The sequence below is a fragment of the Carassius carassius genome, chromosome 3, assembly GCF_963082965.1.
Source record: "Carassius carassius chromosome 3, fCarCar2.1, whole genome shotgun sequence".
Classification (NCBI taxonomy): Eukaryota; Metazoa; Chordata; class Actinopteri; order Cypriniformes; family Cyprinidae; genus Carassius; species Carassius carassius.
The window spans coordinates 13,582,529-13,598,398 of NC_081757.1; the positions used below are offsets into that span (position 1 = coordinate 13,582,529).

The 15,870-nt window shown below is 35.1% G+C and overlaps 2 protein-coding genes across 2 annotated transcripts; both read right to left on the reverse strand.

The window, feature by feature from the left end:
• Positions 1-593: 593 nt before the first annotated feature.
• Positions 594-5,623, reverse strand: LOC132114369 (tetraspanin-3-like). Its single transcript, XM_059522476.1, has 7 exons — positions 5,377-5,623; positions 4,266-4,457; positions 4,092-4,166; positions 3,900-4,001; positions 3,663-3,815; positions 3,501-3,584; positions 594-1,227 (listed from the first exon to the last, which is right to left on the reverse strand). The coding sequence occupies exons 1-7, from the start codon at positions 5,437-5,439 to the stop codon at positions 1,135-1,137; spliced, it is 762 nt and encodes a 253-aa protein (XP_059378459.1). The 5' UTR covers positions 5,440-5,623; the 3' UTR covers positions 594-1,134.
• Positions 5,624-6,914: 1,291 nt separating this feature from the next.
• On the reverse strand, positions 6,915-8,090 carry nmbb (neuromedin Bb). The gene is made up of 3 exons (XM_059522481.1): positions 7,808-8,090; positions 7,539-7,726; positions 6,915-7,208 (listed from the first exon to the last, which is right to left on the reverse strand). The coding sequence occupies exons 1-3, from the start codon at positions 7,974-7,976 to the stop codon at positions 7,152-7,154; spliced, it is 414 nt and encodes a 137-aa protein (XP_059378464.1). The 5' UTR covers positions 7,977-8,090; the 3' UTR covers positions 6,915-7,151.
• Positions 8,091-15,870: the final 7,780 nt, after the last annotated feature.

Consider the following 15,870-nt stretch of genomic DNA (forward strand, 5'->3'; position numbering starts at 1 on the left):
TAGATCATTTAGGCTACGGGGGAGCTGCGCAGTTATATAGCCTATATATATATATTTAATGCACGAGACAAAGCCAACACAAATGTTGTCACTCCCCACGACTAGTTTAAAATGTTTCCATACCTCCGATTTTCCTCCAAACTTGCTCAAAGTTAATTCTTATTAATTCTTAAAAAAAATATATTTAAAAAAAATGTTTCTTTGCTTCTTCAAGCTCCATGTTGCACTTATTCTACTTGGAATAGTACAGCACGCACAGCAGGTGTGATGTGTCACGCATGCGAGACTGCGAGTGGACGAGACGCTGCGCATGTCACGTGACGTGCTTTATCAAGGGCCCGACACGACGCGGCCCGAGGATGGTGACGGGAAATATCGGCCCGGCCCGGCCCGCGGAAGAATCTAAGAGAATCTAAGCTCTACCACACAGTGGTAAACATGGCCTTGTCCCAACTTTTTTGAGATGTGTTGATGCCATGAAATTTAAAATCAACTTATTTTTCCCTTAAAATAATACATTCTCTCATTTTAAACATTTGATATGCCATCTATGTTGTATTCTGAATAAAATACTGAAATTTGAAACTTCCACATCATTGCAATCTGTTTTTATTCACAATTTGTACAGTATACCAACTTTTTTGGAATCAGGTTTGTAGTTGAAATCATTTGTATCATTATTTCTCTAAAGATAAGCTCGAAATGAGAAGCAAGAAAAGTTGTCATAAAATAGTTTAAATTTAAAACAATCTTTCAGTATGTCTAGGAAGGATTACTTCTACAACATACTATAAGGGAAACATTTGAACTATGTCAACCAGTGACAATAACACATGATATCACATTAGTGTAAAATATTTACAATATAATAAACAACTGAATGATTATTTTCTGCTCATCAGACTCTGTACTCAGACTTAATACTTCTTCTAGGAACATTTTTAGGAACATTTTCTTCACAACTAAAGCAGTGTGTGGCTATTCAAGCTTTCAAAGCTTTGATTTTATGTCAAACAAAGTTACTGAAACTGGTTTTAATACTAGTGTAGAAAAGTTGTAGCCTGATTCAGTTTAAAGATGTACAGTACACTGGCTGGGAGGACCAGCCCTTCCCATGATGCCATGCGGTACCACTCAGGCATCTATACCCGTGCTGACAAGCAGTTCATAGCCAGGGTCATGACCTCTGCGGCAAAGGACCAAACATGCACACAGCAGCCCAAGCATCTGTGAAGAGAATAGGAAACAATGGTCAAAACATATTACACCGAGAATAATTAAAATATTGTGCATTATCTGTTAACATCAGAAAGGTTATATAGTTCATATAATTTATCAACAACAGCAGGATCTCACTTTTTAATGCTGTTTAAAGTGTATTTATGTTGCATATAATTTCTGATTAAGGACCACAGAGAGCAAAGATTCTCCCTGGTTTTTGCAGTGCTTTGTGGGATTTGCTTTTTTAGGGAGCAAACATTCCAGTGCACTGGAAGGATTTTGTGATTGTGACAAAGCCTGACTGAGACACACCCTCTATGTTCTATACCTCCTCCTTAAAAATAGTTACTTACATTTTTATTAATTACATTTGTTTGCAGTTTTTTATTTACATATTTACATATCTGGTTTCAAGAATTCAGAAAGAGAAACGTGTAAAAAAAAGAAGTGGGAACTCTGGATAAAGAAATATAAGCGATTTTTGACAAGACATTAATATCTAAAATACAGTATTTATTGTAATATTACATTTTATGTGTATCTTTATTACACAGTATCTTTATAACTTAAAACTCTTTTGTTGTATTTCCCCTAATCTTATTCACATTATTAAAAATGAAAACATGTATAATTGGTTCTCTTCTGGTTCCTACTGCTGGTGGTCTTTACATCAGTGATAAAACAATAATAATAACTTTTATGTTAGAAATATCATGTAATCATGATAATCCTGAACTTTTTCCAGCAACCTTGCTCCAATATAAATACTACTGTAATATGTACTAATGTACTAATGTTAAGCAACTCACTTTAAAATAATAAATTGATATGATCCATTTAATGACTGTAGAAAGGTTAAAGTTGTTTGTTTTATTGTTTTTGTAAAGAGGTGTCGTAAACAAGCTTACATTTATTTTTCAGTTGTCTTGTTTATGGAATGTGATACTGGTTTATTGTAGATTCACATCATAATCAAATTTCTTAACTAATCATATACACATAGGGAAAATACATGTTGTCTGTACCAAATGGTAAATTGTTTTCTACTGATTTAATTACCTTTCATGATTCTTTAATCTGTGAACAGAACAATCATAAAGCTCAGACAATTCTGCTGTTCATAAAGGCAATTGATGTATTAGATCTTAGACTTATTTTTGACATATATGTGAGACTGATTTTTGATATAAGATTAAAAGTTTTGATTTTATTGTTTTATATGACTCCATATTCCTGTGTTGTCAATTATGACTCTATATTTCTGTGTTGTCAATAAAATAAAATAAATTAATTTAAAAAACAGCGCCACACACTGAGATACAGTGTGTAATAGCGCCATCTTGTGTTGTAAATCTGTGAACGAACTTGTAATTAGACGAGTGGTGCTCACTACAGATCTAAATGGGTGGTCCTCTGCAGACCTAATGGGTGGAGCCTAATCTAGTTATGTTTAGGAATAGGGTAATGGTAAGAGTTGGATCTTCAAGCACCACCAATAACATACAGAAAGGGGAAAAGGATGTCAATTTCCATCCATGAGCTTCAGCAACCCATCACTGCAGAACACAAGATCACAGGGGGCGAGATTGGATCCATATCTAAGGGATAGAGATGGGTGGGTTTAGGGATCAGGGGGTGAAGACGGGTAGGTTTAGGGATATGTAAGGTGGGAAGAGTTGGATCTGGATCTTGTGTTCTGCAGTGAGGACCATCTCCCTGGCTCTGCAGCGAGCACTTTTTCTAATGAAATGAAACATACAATGTTCAGAAGGGGGAAATTCAAATCGACTATTCACACCTACTTTGTCTGGAACGCAGCATGATATTCTCTAACATTCACTGTTGTCTGAGCATGTATATCAGACCGCTTTTCTTGTTTCAGTTTCTGTTATAATGTTTTCTACTTTCATGTCTCGCAAACCTGCGGGTCTCATAAAAAACTGCAAGTAGTGGCATCTAGCATTTCCGTTACCTGTATGTTGCTAAGCTGATTATTTCATTTTGTAATGGACTAGTAATATCATAGAAACTTTAATTTAATATCCAGGTAAGATAAGAAACTAATTTAATTTCAAATTAATTTTTCATGTCCAGGTTTTTCTTTATTTGTTGAGTAGCCAAGTAATAACTATGATTAGGCTATTTCAAAGTAAAATGTTTTATGTGCTATTTCCATTATATGTTACACTTCACATATTAACTGTTAAAATCACATAGACCACTGCTTAAGTGACAAATGACCACTTCAGTTGAGTGTATGACCACAAATTACTTATTACCTGTATGGCAGCGAACGTTAATGCTGCCAGTATGACGTACAGCATAATGTCCTTGAGTTTCTTTACTACAAGAACTTCACAGCCCTGTAACAAGAAGTTCAGTTAGTCTATCATTTAATAGTTTTGGACTGCAGGTCTGTCGGAAGTGTGTGAGGGTGTTACCTCTGGGTAGAGGTCTTCTGGGCGCATTAACGTCCCAGTGCAGTTACTGATGCTGGGCTTGCAGCAGCTCACCGGAACGCTGTTGTTTTTGGACTCATTAAACCAGTCAGTGTTCATCCAATCAGAGTAGTTATGAATGCCACAACAGTGGAGCTAAAAGTGAAAGATTGTAAGCAGAGAATTTTAGAGAAATGGAAAAATGGTGGATAAAAAAGACAAAGGAACTGATGGTCTTACCTGTCTCTGGACATAGTCGATGGCCCTGCTGGGAGCATCTGTGTTGGTGCCTTTATATTCATTATATACTTTTTGAATAGAGTGATTCACTACAGCCTCGACCTTTCAGAGAAAAAGAAAAGACGTGGTTTTATCAATGACACTTTCAAACTACTTACATGCACATGTACATGTTACTTAATTATTTCCAACCTTGGCTCTGTAAATATAGCCTAGCACCACTACAACCACCTCTGTGGCAAACACCAGTAGCAGCACTGCTGAGAACTGCAGAAAAATTAGACAAGAACAATCAGAAAACATTCTGAATAAAAAAGTCATCAGAGCTATGTATGTGTAAATTGGGGGCATTAAACTCTAGTTTACCGTGACCAGGCCACAGCGGCTTTCCCGAACGGTGGCACAGCATCCAATGAAACCAATGACAAAAAGAAGCGTGCCCACAGCAATTATCACCATGGCAGGGATGAAAGTGTAGATATCCTCAAAAAAATGATCATAATCATCATATGTGATGAAAACGTAGGCCCCAATGTAGCACAGTATACCAGCAGCAGCCTGGAAAGAGTACAACAGCAATTTATTTCTCATTCGTACAAAATTTTAATGTGGAATAAGTTAGATTTGAAATGTATTTCATTGACATTCTTTCCAAGTGTTTCTTTAGAGTTTAATTAACATTGTCAAAATTAAAAGCTGTGTATTCCGATATTAACATAGTGCTTTAGGCCATGTATTCACAAACATTAACATTTTACTATTCATCACAAGCCACTGTTACAATTATTTAGGTATGATGGTTGTAAAAATAATATACTTCCAGTTTCAATATACATACTTATATATATAATTAACGTGTGATGACTGCTAATATCTTAATGTTGTTGGAGGCAATAGCTTTACAATTTTTTGAATAAATGAAACAAACAGCAGAACAAAATTTCAGAACAAAAACCAAAAGTGTTACAATTATCCCTGCTCTACATCCCTGCTCTCTCTCTCTCTCTCTCTCTCTCTCTCTCTCTCTATATATATATATATATATATATATATATATATATATATATATATATATATATATATATGATTTGATTATATATGGATCTCAAATTACATGTAGGCTAAGTCTATGCAAAGCTAAAACAGCGTTTTCATTAGGCCTATATAATTTGTGTAGTCTATGTGATTTGACATTCGCTGCATGCTTGCCTTTAACCAAATAGCCTAATAGCTATTGCTCAGGCGTGATAAATGGTTACAAAAATAGACAAAACCAAGGTGCAATGATGCGCTTGGATTCATTCAGTGATGCAATCAGTCAAAATAATAATAGATTTCTGTCTATTAAAAGCATGTCTATTATACGTGTAAACAACTGCTCTTTCGCTGTACTGTAGCTCGTGTATCCCTGCAGAGCTATGCCATAATGCCGCTAACCACTGCACCCATCCCAGCTTTTATACTGTAGGCAACTTACCCAAAAAATCAAATTTAGGAAGACTAAGACCGTCTTCGAAGAAATAACACCACACTGTCCCATGATCACGGCGAGGCTAGGCTTTATATTTTAATCCAAAGAGAGGAATTCACGTTAATAGCAGATGCATATCGTGCGATTGTCTAGCTCCGCTAGTCAACAGAGCATCCAACTGGACAACGCCAGTCACGTGTCCCACTGACCTCAATAACTCGAACTGCGCTGTTTGTTTTCTGAACGACAGCCCAATGCCTGTTTTAGACATCATCGTCTACTGGTCTTCAGAAGCTGCACCAGTAACCTATGTGTTCCTCCAAACCTGATCCACTTTGAAAATTATTAGACATGCACGAAATAATGAACAGTGATTCTAAAGACCCAGGAAAATATAGAGGCAGACTTTGCAAAACCATCTTAACAATTTCTACCCTCTTATGCAAAATAAATAGTTGTGGGATAGTGATGTACCAGTCATTGAAATTATATTTTTGAGTCACATTTGAGTCATAGGCTATAAATAAAAATCAAGTTTCAAGGTAAAAAACTATTTCAAATTTATAGAGTTGGCTACTGTATTATTTGATGCAGAAGAGAAGGACAAAACATCTTATAATGAATAAATAAATAATCCAGGCTGCTTACATAACATAACCTCTCCTCAGTTCAAAGGTCAAAGAGAACTAGTTCAAAATTAATTGTTGTTATTTATAGGTTATAAAGGATAGACAAGTATTCCTATTTAGAATGTTGTGTTGTGTTGACTAAAAGGAGAACAAGACCAGGTCAAAGACAGCTGTTGTCACTTTTATTGTCTCAGCTAATATAATTAATTTATATATAACCAGTATTTGGTGTTTGATATTTATGTTGTACTCTTTGCACACTAGGTTTGTGCAAGAATTATATTCAGTTCTAGGGCAAGTCAAAAATATGCTAGCAAACAATATATCATTTATTTATTTATTTTATTTTTTACCTTGACTTATTCAAAGTCTTTCTTTATCCTTTATTTTAGTTCTTGGAAATTTCTGTTTTCATGATTTGTCAATGTAACTGTCAAAACTTTTCAAGATTTGTTTGAAATGAATGTTAAATGATCTTGCGCCCAGATGAGTGAGTTGCTAAGGTTTGTCTTAGATTTGCATAGCCTGTTGCTGTTCTGTGTTGTTTATAAAAATGTAAATTTGCTCAAAACAGCATTGTTCCTTAGTTGTGCAGACTTTTTTATGTTGTTTTGTGTTTACTTTTTAGTTAATGCTGTTTTGTTTTTTGAATTGTTGTTTTGAATTTCCTTCTGATGTTTTCTTATGAAAACATTATAGCCTATTATTGTGTGTAAAGTTTCAAGTTTTCATAAAACACTTATGGGCACCACCTGAAAGCTAATTCTATGAAATCCCATCAATCACTGAAGGCACCATGAGTAATTCACTATTTCAAAATCCTAAATACTCACTCACCTGCTATTGGGTTAATCAATATACTTCCACTGAGTGTAGAAATTTAGATAAAAAATTATGACACTTTTAACATTGTAGTTGCATGCAGGAGCAACTGACTTCACTATTTGGTCTTTATTTAATACAAATTATTGAAAAAAATAATACAATTCTGGACATCTTCTAAAAATAAATATACAAGTATAACTTGTTGCATTTCTTGTGACATGGAGGTGCTTACTAGGTTTAGTTAAGAAACAAATTACAGCTGATGAAAGAGCAATTACAAATCCCATGAGAATTAAACACTTCGGAGATCTTAGCCGTTGGCAGTCATCATTTTTTGTTGTCTTGGATGTAGCTGCCTAATATCTTCATTAATATTGCAGTCTCCTAAAACGACCAAAAACAGTTCACATAAATCAATTGTCGATTATATATATTCAGTCATGGATTATGTTATAAGTATGTTAGATAGTATATATATATATATATATATATATATATATATATATATATATATATATATATATATATATATATATATATATATATATATATATATATATATATAATTACATTTTTAAGCAAAACAAACACATTTTTCAAATCACATTTTTAAGAGAATTATTTACAACAGAAGAATATTCTTTCTAATATTCATGTCAGACCAGAGTAGAGACTACTTCAAAATGAACAGAAAAATGCAGACTCGGTTCTTACCGGAACTTTAGGGCGGATCTCCTGAGAGTCGAGGTGTGTCTGAAGCGCGATCCTCAGTATCTCTTGGTAGAGGTCCGCAGGCTCGACCTGCTGGGGATTCAGTGCAGCCTCGATGGCTTTCATCGTGGAATCATCCTCGTTCGGCAACTGTTCGCTGTCCACAACACTTTTCTTCCCCATAAAATGACCTTAAGTGCCAAATCACATTTCTGTTCTAGGTATAAGTCAAGTTATATGTAGCACAATAATACGTCGTGTATGCGTCTCACCTGTTGCCCATAAATTTCCTCTTGGGTTAACTTTGATCTTTGCAACTTTGTTCCTTAGTTCAGTCAAGTCAAGGCTCACTGAGGACGCTACTGAAATGTAAAAAGAGAACAGCACAAGGTATGTGAGGAATCCACAGTGACAAAAACTCGCTACACTTAAGCTGGACATTTCTAAACGCAGTTGGTGGCTATCTCTATCTCTCTGAACGCACGAACATCTATTATGACTGGAGGCGTCTGATGTTGGTTTTATATGGTGCGGATGGGAGGGCTGGATGGGTGTCCTGGAGTAATGACTTATTGCGTTTCATTCAGGTCCAGCGAGCAGTACAGTCATGTGCGACGTTGTCAATCACTGCAAATGAGGCGCGTGTTGGGAATATGAGGCAACCTATGGAAAAGTTATCACTTGACAACATTTTGCGGAGTCAAATTTTCCTGAAGTGCAGCACTCAGTTCAGCACCATGGACAACAATCACATCACACGCTGCTGTAGCGGAGGAAACGCTGGGACGTTTGGCTTTCGAAAGCTTTAACAATGTCATACTGAAAAAAAATACTTTCATCCAGCCTTTAATTTTTCATTATTTTATTATAATACATATATTTTTCATCATAAATACTATTTTAATACACGAGATTAATTAATTAGCTTATTAATTAAAGGGTCATGTTGTAAACATGTTCTTTTTGGTTGCGTTTATGTGATACTTCCAATACAAATTCAACACATTACTTTTAGTTTTTTATAGCTGATATGTTTTTTTTACATTATGATCCCCACTGAAATAAAATGGAGTAAAAAATCTTTCACTTGCAGTTTTCCAAGAAAGTACAGTGTAAATATGCATTTTAGTACTGAGTAATATTAACTAACTTCATGTTCTTACTATAGGGTTAGAATTAGGGTTTGGCTTAGTGTTACTTGCATGCAATTATGCACAATTAATTGTTATTATTATAGTAAGTACTTGAGACGTGTAACAAGGGCACCTTAAAATAAAGTGTTACATTTATAATGCTATACATCATACAATTACTTTCAACTAACCCTAAACCAAACCCTAGCCCCATTAAGTGCATGTTGTTAATTAATTTTAGTCATGTTGTTAATTAATATAAGTCACCTTAAAATAAAGTGTGACCAAAGGTTGAAATGGTGTTTTCTTGTAGATCATTCACTAATGTTTTTATTATTAATATTATTATTATTTAGAGAGAAAGAAATCATTGTTTACAGTGCATCGATATGTTTGGTAAATACAAAAAGTCCAGGTTGCAAGGTCATGATTTATGAGTCAAATCACACAACATGTTAAATTGCCAGCACTTGCCAGATATGACATTATGAAATGGACTCCAATTCCTTATAAAAAACCTAATACTTTTAATCATATTATGCTTTGCATTCTTTATTTTTTATGCTTTGCATTCATTTTAGAGTCATGTTCATTTAGAATCAGGGGCATGCCTTACTCTCAGAATAATTATTGCTTAAACATTACTCAAGGAAATCAACTTTGAGAAAAGAAATATTTGTATCAGCTTGTCCTCATCTTGTTTTTCTCCTCTCTGGGGGGGCGGGGCTGGTGTTTCCTCCACAGTTTCCAGGTGGGGCAGGAGGGGGTGAGGATATGGAGTGAGTTTACGAAGGGCTGAAGGTGAAAATGCAATCCATTACCACTAGTGACACCTCTTTTCCCTGTGGCCCAACATCCTGAGGCCCTAATGGTGTGACTGCAGTGAACAAGCATTCAACTTAGCTCTGCAGTCTGAAACAAATGGGCCAGTGACTCAGAAGAAACACGGCATGCCATAAAACTCAGATGTGTGGAAGCAGATGATGGCTGATTAATGCTGAGAATTTAAAGGTGATAACCTTACCCTGCTTCACAACTTTCTTTATAATAACCCACATAAGAGCTAAGCTGTAGTAAGTAAAGTGCAGAGAGAGTGTAAACCTCAACCCGACTCTCACCCCTGTCATTTACACACCTTTTAAAGTGTGAAATCAGAATGTAGAATGACTCATGTGCTGAATGTGATAAACACAATCTAATTATCACTTTTTTTAATAAGGTGCCAGAGAAATATGTATCTTGTGTTTTGACAGGATAAATTGAAGCAACAGAAGCAGATCAAATCATTTTCAGAGCAATGCTTTTAGACAGCTATGTAAATGGTGAAAAAATTTCATGAGAAAAATGTGAGACTATGAAAGGTTCTTGGCTGCGTTTCTCAAAAGCATCATAACTCTAAGTAGATCGTAAAAACGATCTTATGATCTTAGTATAACAGTCTGTTTCCCAAAAGCATCGTAACTGAAGTGACACTTGAAAATCATTGCAGATCCACGAGTGCTCTTGAGTAATCGTAAAGACCGAAGTGCATCGTAAGAAGAAAGAGTTATGAGGTCACCTGCAGGAAAACCAGCAGATTGCACCTTTAACTTTATGCAAGTGCATATAAGGTTTTGATTGTACTTCTCTATTTACTAATTTGTTGTTTACATGAATTTAAAAATTAAATAATTAAAAAGAAAAAGAAATGTATTGGCTAGATCAAGTACAAATATTTGTGCTACTATCACCCTTGATATATACACTTTATATATGAATAATAGGCTATCTAAACTGACATGTTTATGTTTGAAAATAACCATCAACCATTAGTCTTAGATGAACTGAATTCTTATAGTATTTCATAGGGTCTTAGGCCTTGGATGGTTCAACAAACACATGGCCATCCAAAACTTTGAATCAACATGGTTTTATTGATTTGAGTCAATGAGCTGCTGTTGAAAATTCTTGTTCCTCTTATTGGGCTCTTTGAGACATTGTCTCCGGCTGCATTGACTACAACCAAAGACATTCTCAAACTACTGAGGTGTTGTTGCTGCAGTCTGGACAACTGAAGATGGAGGCTGAGACCTGAGAGGTTTGTTTGCAGGACTAGGAGATGGTTGGTGCTGGGAGATGGCAGGAGAAATTGATTGCTCCTCTGAGCATGCAGGACCTGACTCAGGCTCAGGTTGAGGCATCCCTACTCCTCCATGGAGGTCAATACCACCACAATTGCCATCTGAAGTATTGGCAAGGCCTTTTCTTCCTCTGCTGTGAGAAGGGGAGAGTCATAGGTCCAACCACCTGTTTTTTTTAATTGCCATCCTCTGCAGTGCCCTTCCCTTTCTCCAGGCTTGCAAAGTCCTGCCACTTCTTCCAGACCTCCTTACCTGATTTCTTAACCCTGGTTGTAGTTAATTTTGTAGCAAATTCCTCCCATATGTTTTTTTTTTTTTGTTATTTGTTTGGTGTCCTTTAAATTAAAATTACATCTTTGTTTCACTCTACCTCCTCCATAAGAACATTAATTTAATGTTTTTGAAAGGTATTTTATTTCTAATCTACATCAGGTGACGACTATTCGGTTCAACGATGCGATTCTATAAGGTAACATTTCAGCACTTGACAATTGCTTGACAACTCTCGCGTTATCGCACGTTCATGTTACGTGCATTTTTTGGCAAACGCACGTGGAATTGCAGTGAGCGTTCGTAACATTGCATGTAGAGAGCACTCTTAAGAGCAAAGATCCATCATTATTGGGAAACCCGGCCCTGATCTACAAAGTAGAAAGACATCACACCATACACTTGTCACTTCAGAAAGCTGCATCAATTAAAAGTAATCGATAACTCAACCTTTTAAGAGAGAAACTGCTTTTATCACATCATTCATCTTGTATTAGTTCAGTACACTGGAATAATAGCTGTTAAACTGGCTGGCATGGTGGTTCAAGGGTAGCGCTGTCACCTCACAGTCCTGGATAATCCAAGAGGTCTTTCTGTGTAACCTGCATGTTGTTTTGCCATCACAGTACACATATTTTATACATTTAAAATAAATTAATAACGATATTGAATTAAATAATGGGCTATGCTTTTGACAATATCATACTTATCAGAATGATGAATTGTTGTTTCTACAGGGAAGTCATATTTTTTATGCAGTCACCATTTAGAAATGTGTCTTGTGTTACCATTGACTTTAAAAAGCATGTCTTCTGCTTCATGATTTAATTGTCACTAGGTGGGTCTATCAACCCATTCAACATGAAATATAAGCAAACCAGCTTCTACACTGGATTGCCCTTTGTGAGATTTATGATTTATATAGATAATGACATTCCCCAGTGAAGCAGTAGTTGTACTTCACACTTTATTTATTTATAGATTCTTAATTGTGCTGACATTTTCTCACCTTTTTATTGTGATAATATGGTGGTATAAACTTTAGAAAAAATAGAAATAGAAATTAAAGGAGTCCAAAAATATAAATTAATTTTATTAACAAATGCAAAAAAAAAAAAAAAAAAATGTATTGCTGTGATTTCATAAGTAATCAGTTGTTAATTTGTATTTATTATTTTATGTGATGAATCCTTTTACTACTTATCATGGTTGCATAAATGCTGATGCTGTTTTTTAGTGTTTCACACATTACATATGGTTAATAGAGAGTGTCTTCACAGCTTGTCCATGCTGAAATGTGAGGGCAAGTCATTGATGGAAAAGTCACTTGAAATCAGTATCTGTCTATCTATACCATGCAAATCATATGCCACCTGTGAAAATGTAACATACCTCTTCTGTTTAATGTGTTAAAATGTTCTTAAGGCTCCTTTCAAAATTGAATTGTTTTAACAGTGCCCCTAAATGGAGGCACACACTCATTTATCTTTCTTATTCAGAAAAAAAGTTCAATTTTTAGACATTTAGACATAATACTGTTACTACTTAATACTCAGTGCAACAAGAAAACTGTTGTAAAGGGCTTTTATGCAATAATAATGACAACAGTCTTCATGCTTGTTTGAATTTTTGAATGAGGAAAATTCAAACAGCAATTTATTACAGTATTTCCATCTCTATCAGTCTGTGCAGCCTGACAATGTTGAGTAAATATTGCCATACTCAGAATATTTCTCTTTATTATCATGAAAGTCTGTTCTAATTTCCTGTAGGGATGTTATTCTATGAAGGAAATTATGACTCTCAAGTACAAACAATTTGGTTAGACTGACTCAGTATACTTTGAGTAGGTAATTAGTCTTAGTAAGTAGTAGTGAGTAATCTCTGGAACCACAGGTCCTGGCAAGTTATTTTTTATTTTTTAATATCTGTCATTATTCATTGGTGACTGAAAGTTATTGGTTACTTTATTGTCTGTACAAATATACTGTCGTCAGTTTTAGTTTCACAACAACATCAACTGATCTAACAAGAACACTGCATATACTGTATAGGTTTACTCTTAAGAAACACCTTGATGCTGATTTGACAAATATTTATCACTTAAATTACTTGGCTGGTTCCCATGACCATATGGGTACATCTTAGAGGCCCGATAATTTTATCAAAATAATATTTGACACTCCATATGTTATGCTAATAGATAACAGCTGAGGAGGAACATGAGGGTTCACACACAATAGTCAGTGTGTATTGGTTAACTAGCAGTCATTGCCGCTTGCATTGCCCAAAAGAGGATCAACTTTTGAGAAAACGAGAAAAAAGAACACACTTTGCTTCAGTTATTATCCTTTCTGAGTTCTGACAGCACAAAACAGTTTTTAATACCCCTTCTGAATCAGCCAGACTTCAAAGAAATATGAGGACATGCTGCCTGCTCCTGAGGACTGAATCATGACTGAGGTTGACCTCATGCCAGAAGAACTTTGATTCTTTTTTCTAATATGAAGACTTGGTGAAGCATATCAGTTTTTGTATTGTTTATGTACAGCTGACTGCAGAATATGCAGATGGATCTATTACCCACACCCAGATGAGTCTTAGTAGGAGTTTCCACTTCACACCATGGAGAATGCACACCTCTATTGCACTGTTTGCATCTTTTGCCACATCATTAAATCCTTTGACAACACACACCTGCTCTGGGGCATTGTGCCTCATATTCAGCCAGACAGAAGGACAACTTTGACTGAGTCATTCGCTGATTGTGTCATTCTCTGAATGTCACTTGATGGGATATTGCTGGTCAGTTATTAATGGCAAGGAAGCACATTATAGCTTAAGCACCATGTTTTGATGTTCTGGCTAATAAACGAATAGAGTGACTATATTTATTTACAACCACTGTAAAGAAGTCACACAATGATGCACAAATCACAAATTGTTTATATCTATATGATGAAAAAAAAATGAATAGAATCAAATGTGATGACCCTCATTTTATTTTTTACATTTTAAATGACCCCCTCACACAAATGATCATTTGGCATGTTAAATTCATGAGATCAAATATGCATTTCACTCTCAGGAAAAATTATTTTTCTTTGTGTGGATGTAGCCTACTGATGTGTTATATGTTCAAATGTTTTGACGGTAGAAATACAACAACGGAGGCTGATTTAAGAAGTGCGTGTTGGCTGTACTGATTCTGTATTGATTATGTGATAATGTACAGCCAGCAGGGCTAAATAAACACTGAATACTCACCCTGAGCGTGTGGTTTTTTTGTTTGTTTTTGTTTTTTTACGATAATGACCTCCTGAATTATCCTGAATTATCCTGAATTATCCTGCTTATTACATGAAATGTAAAAATTATTGCTATCGTAAGTTGAATTATAATTTTCCCTGTATATTATGTAAGAAAAGTCTATATAAAAGAGATAGTCCTTTTCTATATAACCAAGACAGATGGAGCCAGTTGCATTTGTATACAAAATGAAAGTAGGCCCTATAGTGCAGGATACAGCTGCAAATTGTGTTGCTGGTGTTGCTATTTCTATTTTGTATTGCTAATTGAGAATATACAGTAGGCTACAATTAAAAACCTCAGACCGGCATAATGTTCTAAATTATTAAACACTGACCAAAGAACCTTTGATCCAACCTGTAATCTTTCAAAGAAGCTTTATCATATAATTAGCCATTCGTGATTTCATTCAAGAATGTTTAGCCTTTTCTCTTGTTGAGATGCACAGCGTGAAGGCAACGAGATTGCTATCTGAATGTCAGAGCAGCACACAGTTCACACATGGTCTGCAGTGCCAGATTATAGCCTAGCAGTGACAGTTACCACAGTGATGGCATAGACACACTGGCTGCCTCCAACTTTTTGTGGAAAAGAGATAAAAGTTGTTAAAATGCCAGCGCTATTGTGACATTTCAGAAGCTTCGGGTGCTTCTAATACAATTCCCTATTTAGTGGAAAAATTACGTCCCGCAAGTCATCATGATTATCACCATGAAAACGATGACAGTATAATAGGCTAGCATATGGGTTTCCTCGAATATTTCAACCTGACATTTTAAATGACGTTTTAAAAGCAAATTGTTTACATATTCAAACAAAACCACAGAACACATCCTTCTCATTCTGCATTTGAATTTGAATGAATGAGTTTGCCCATTCATACTTAGTCTGGATCCATCCTGAACTAACCCTCCACTTTGTAGCTTTTCTCATTAATGTACTTCATCATGATATGAGCTGGCAATTATGCATAAGTACATGCTAGGGTGCTATAATTAGGCTCCCTCACAGGCATTTGCAGAACCTCAGGCTGGAATATATATCCATTCATTCAACTAATTTATAACAATCAAAGGATATATCAATGTCTCATCACCAATATGTGAGACTGTTAATGCATTCATTACTCTGCACACTCTTTTAAGATCCTGTCTAGGTTTTGGAATGTTTCATTTTGTATTCATAATGTTTTTTTCATATGTGTCAGTGTTTGCCCACACTGACAAAGAGACACTTAAAAGAAAGATTAATAATTTCTCTCTCCGTCCTACATATATATATATAGGTAGTTGACAAATAGGCAATAAAAATTCTTATTTTGTAAAAGACAATTTGCATATGTGCATATGCTTATGTAATGTGAAGTCTGATCTTTCAGAAAATATAAAGGGTCACTAACTTTGTCAATTCTTTCATTGTTTCTTTTTTCTAAAATCTTTACTGAACTGTACCACAAATCTATATAAACATATATCTATATATATATCTTAATAATATAATGGC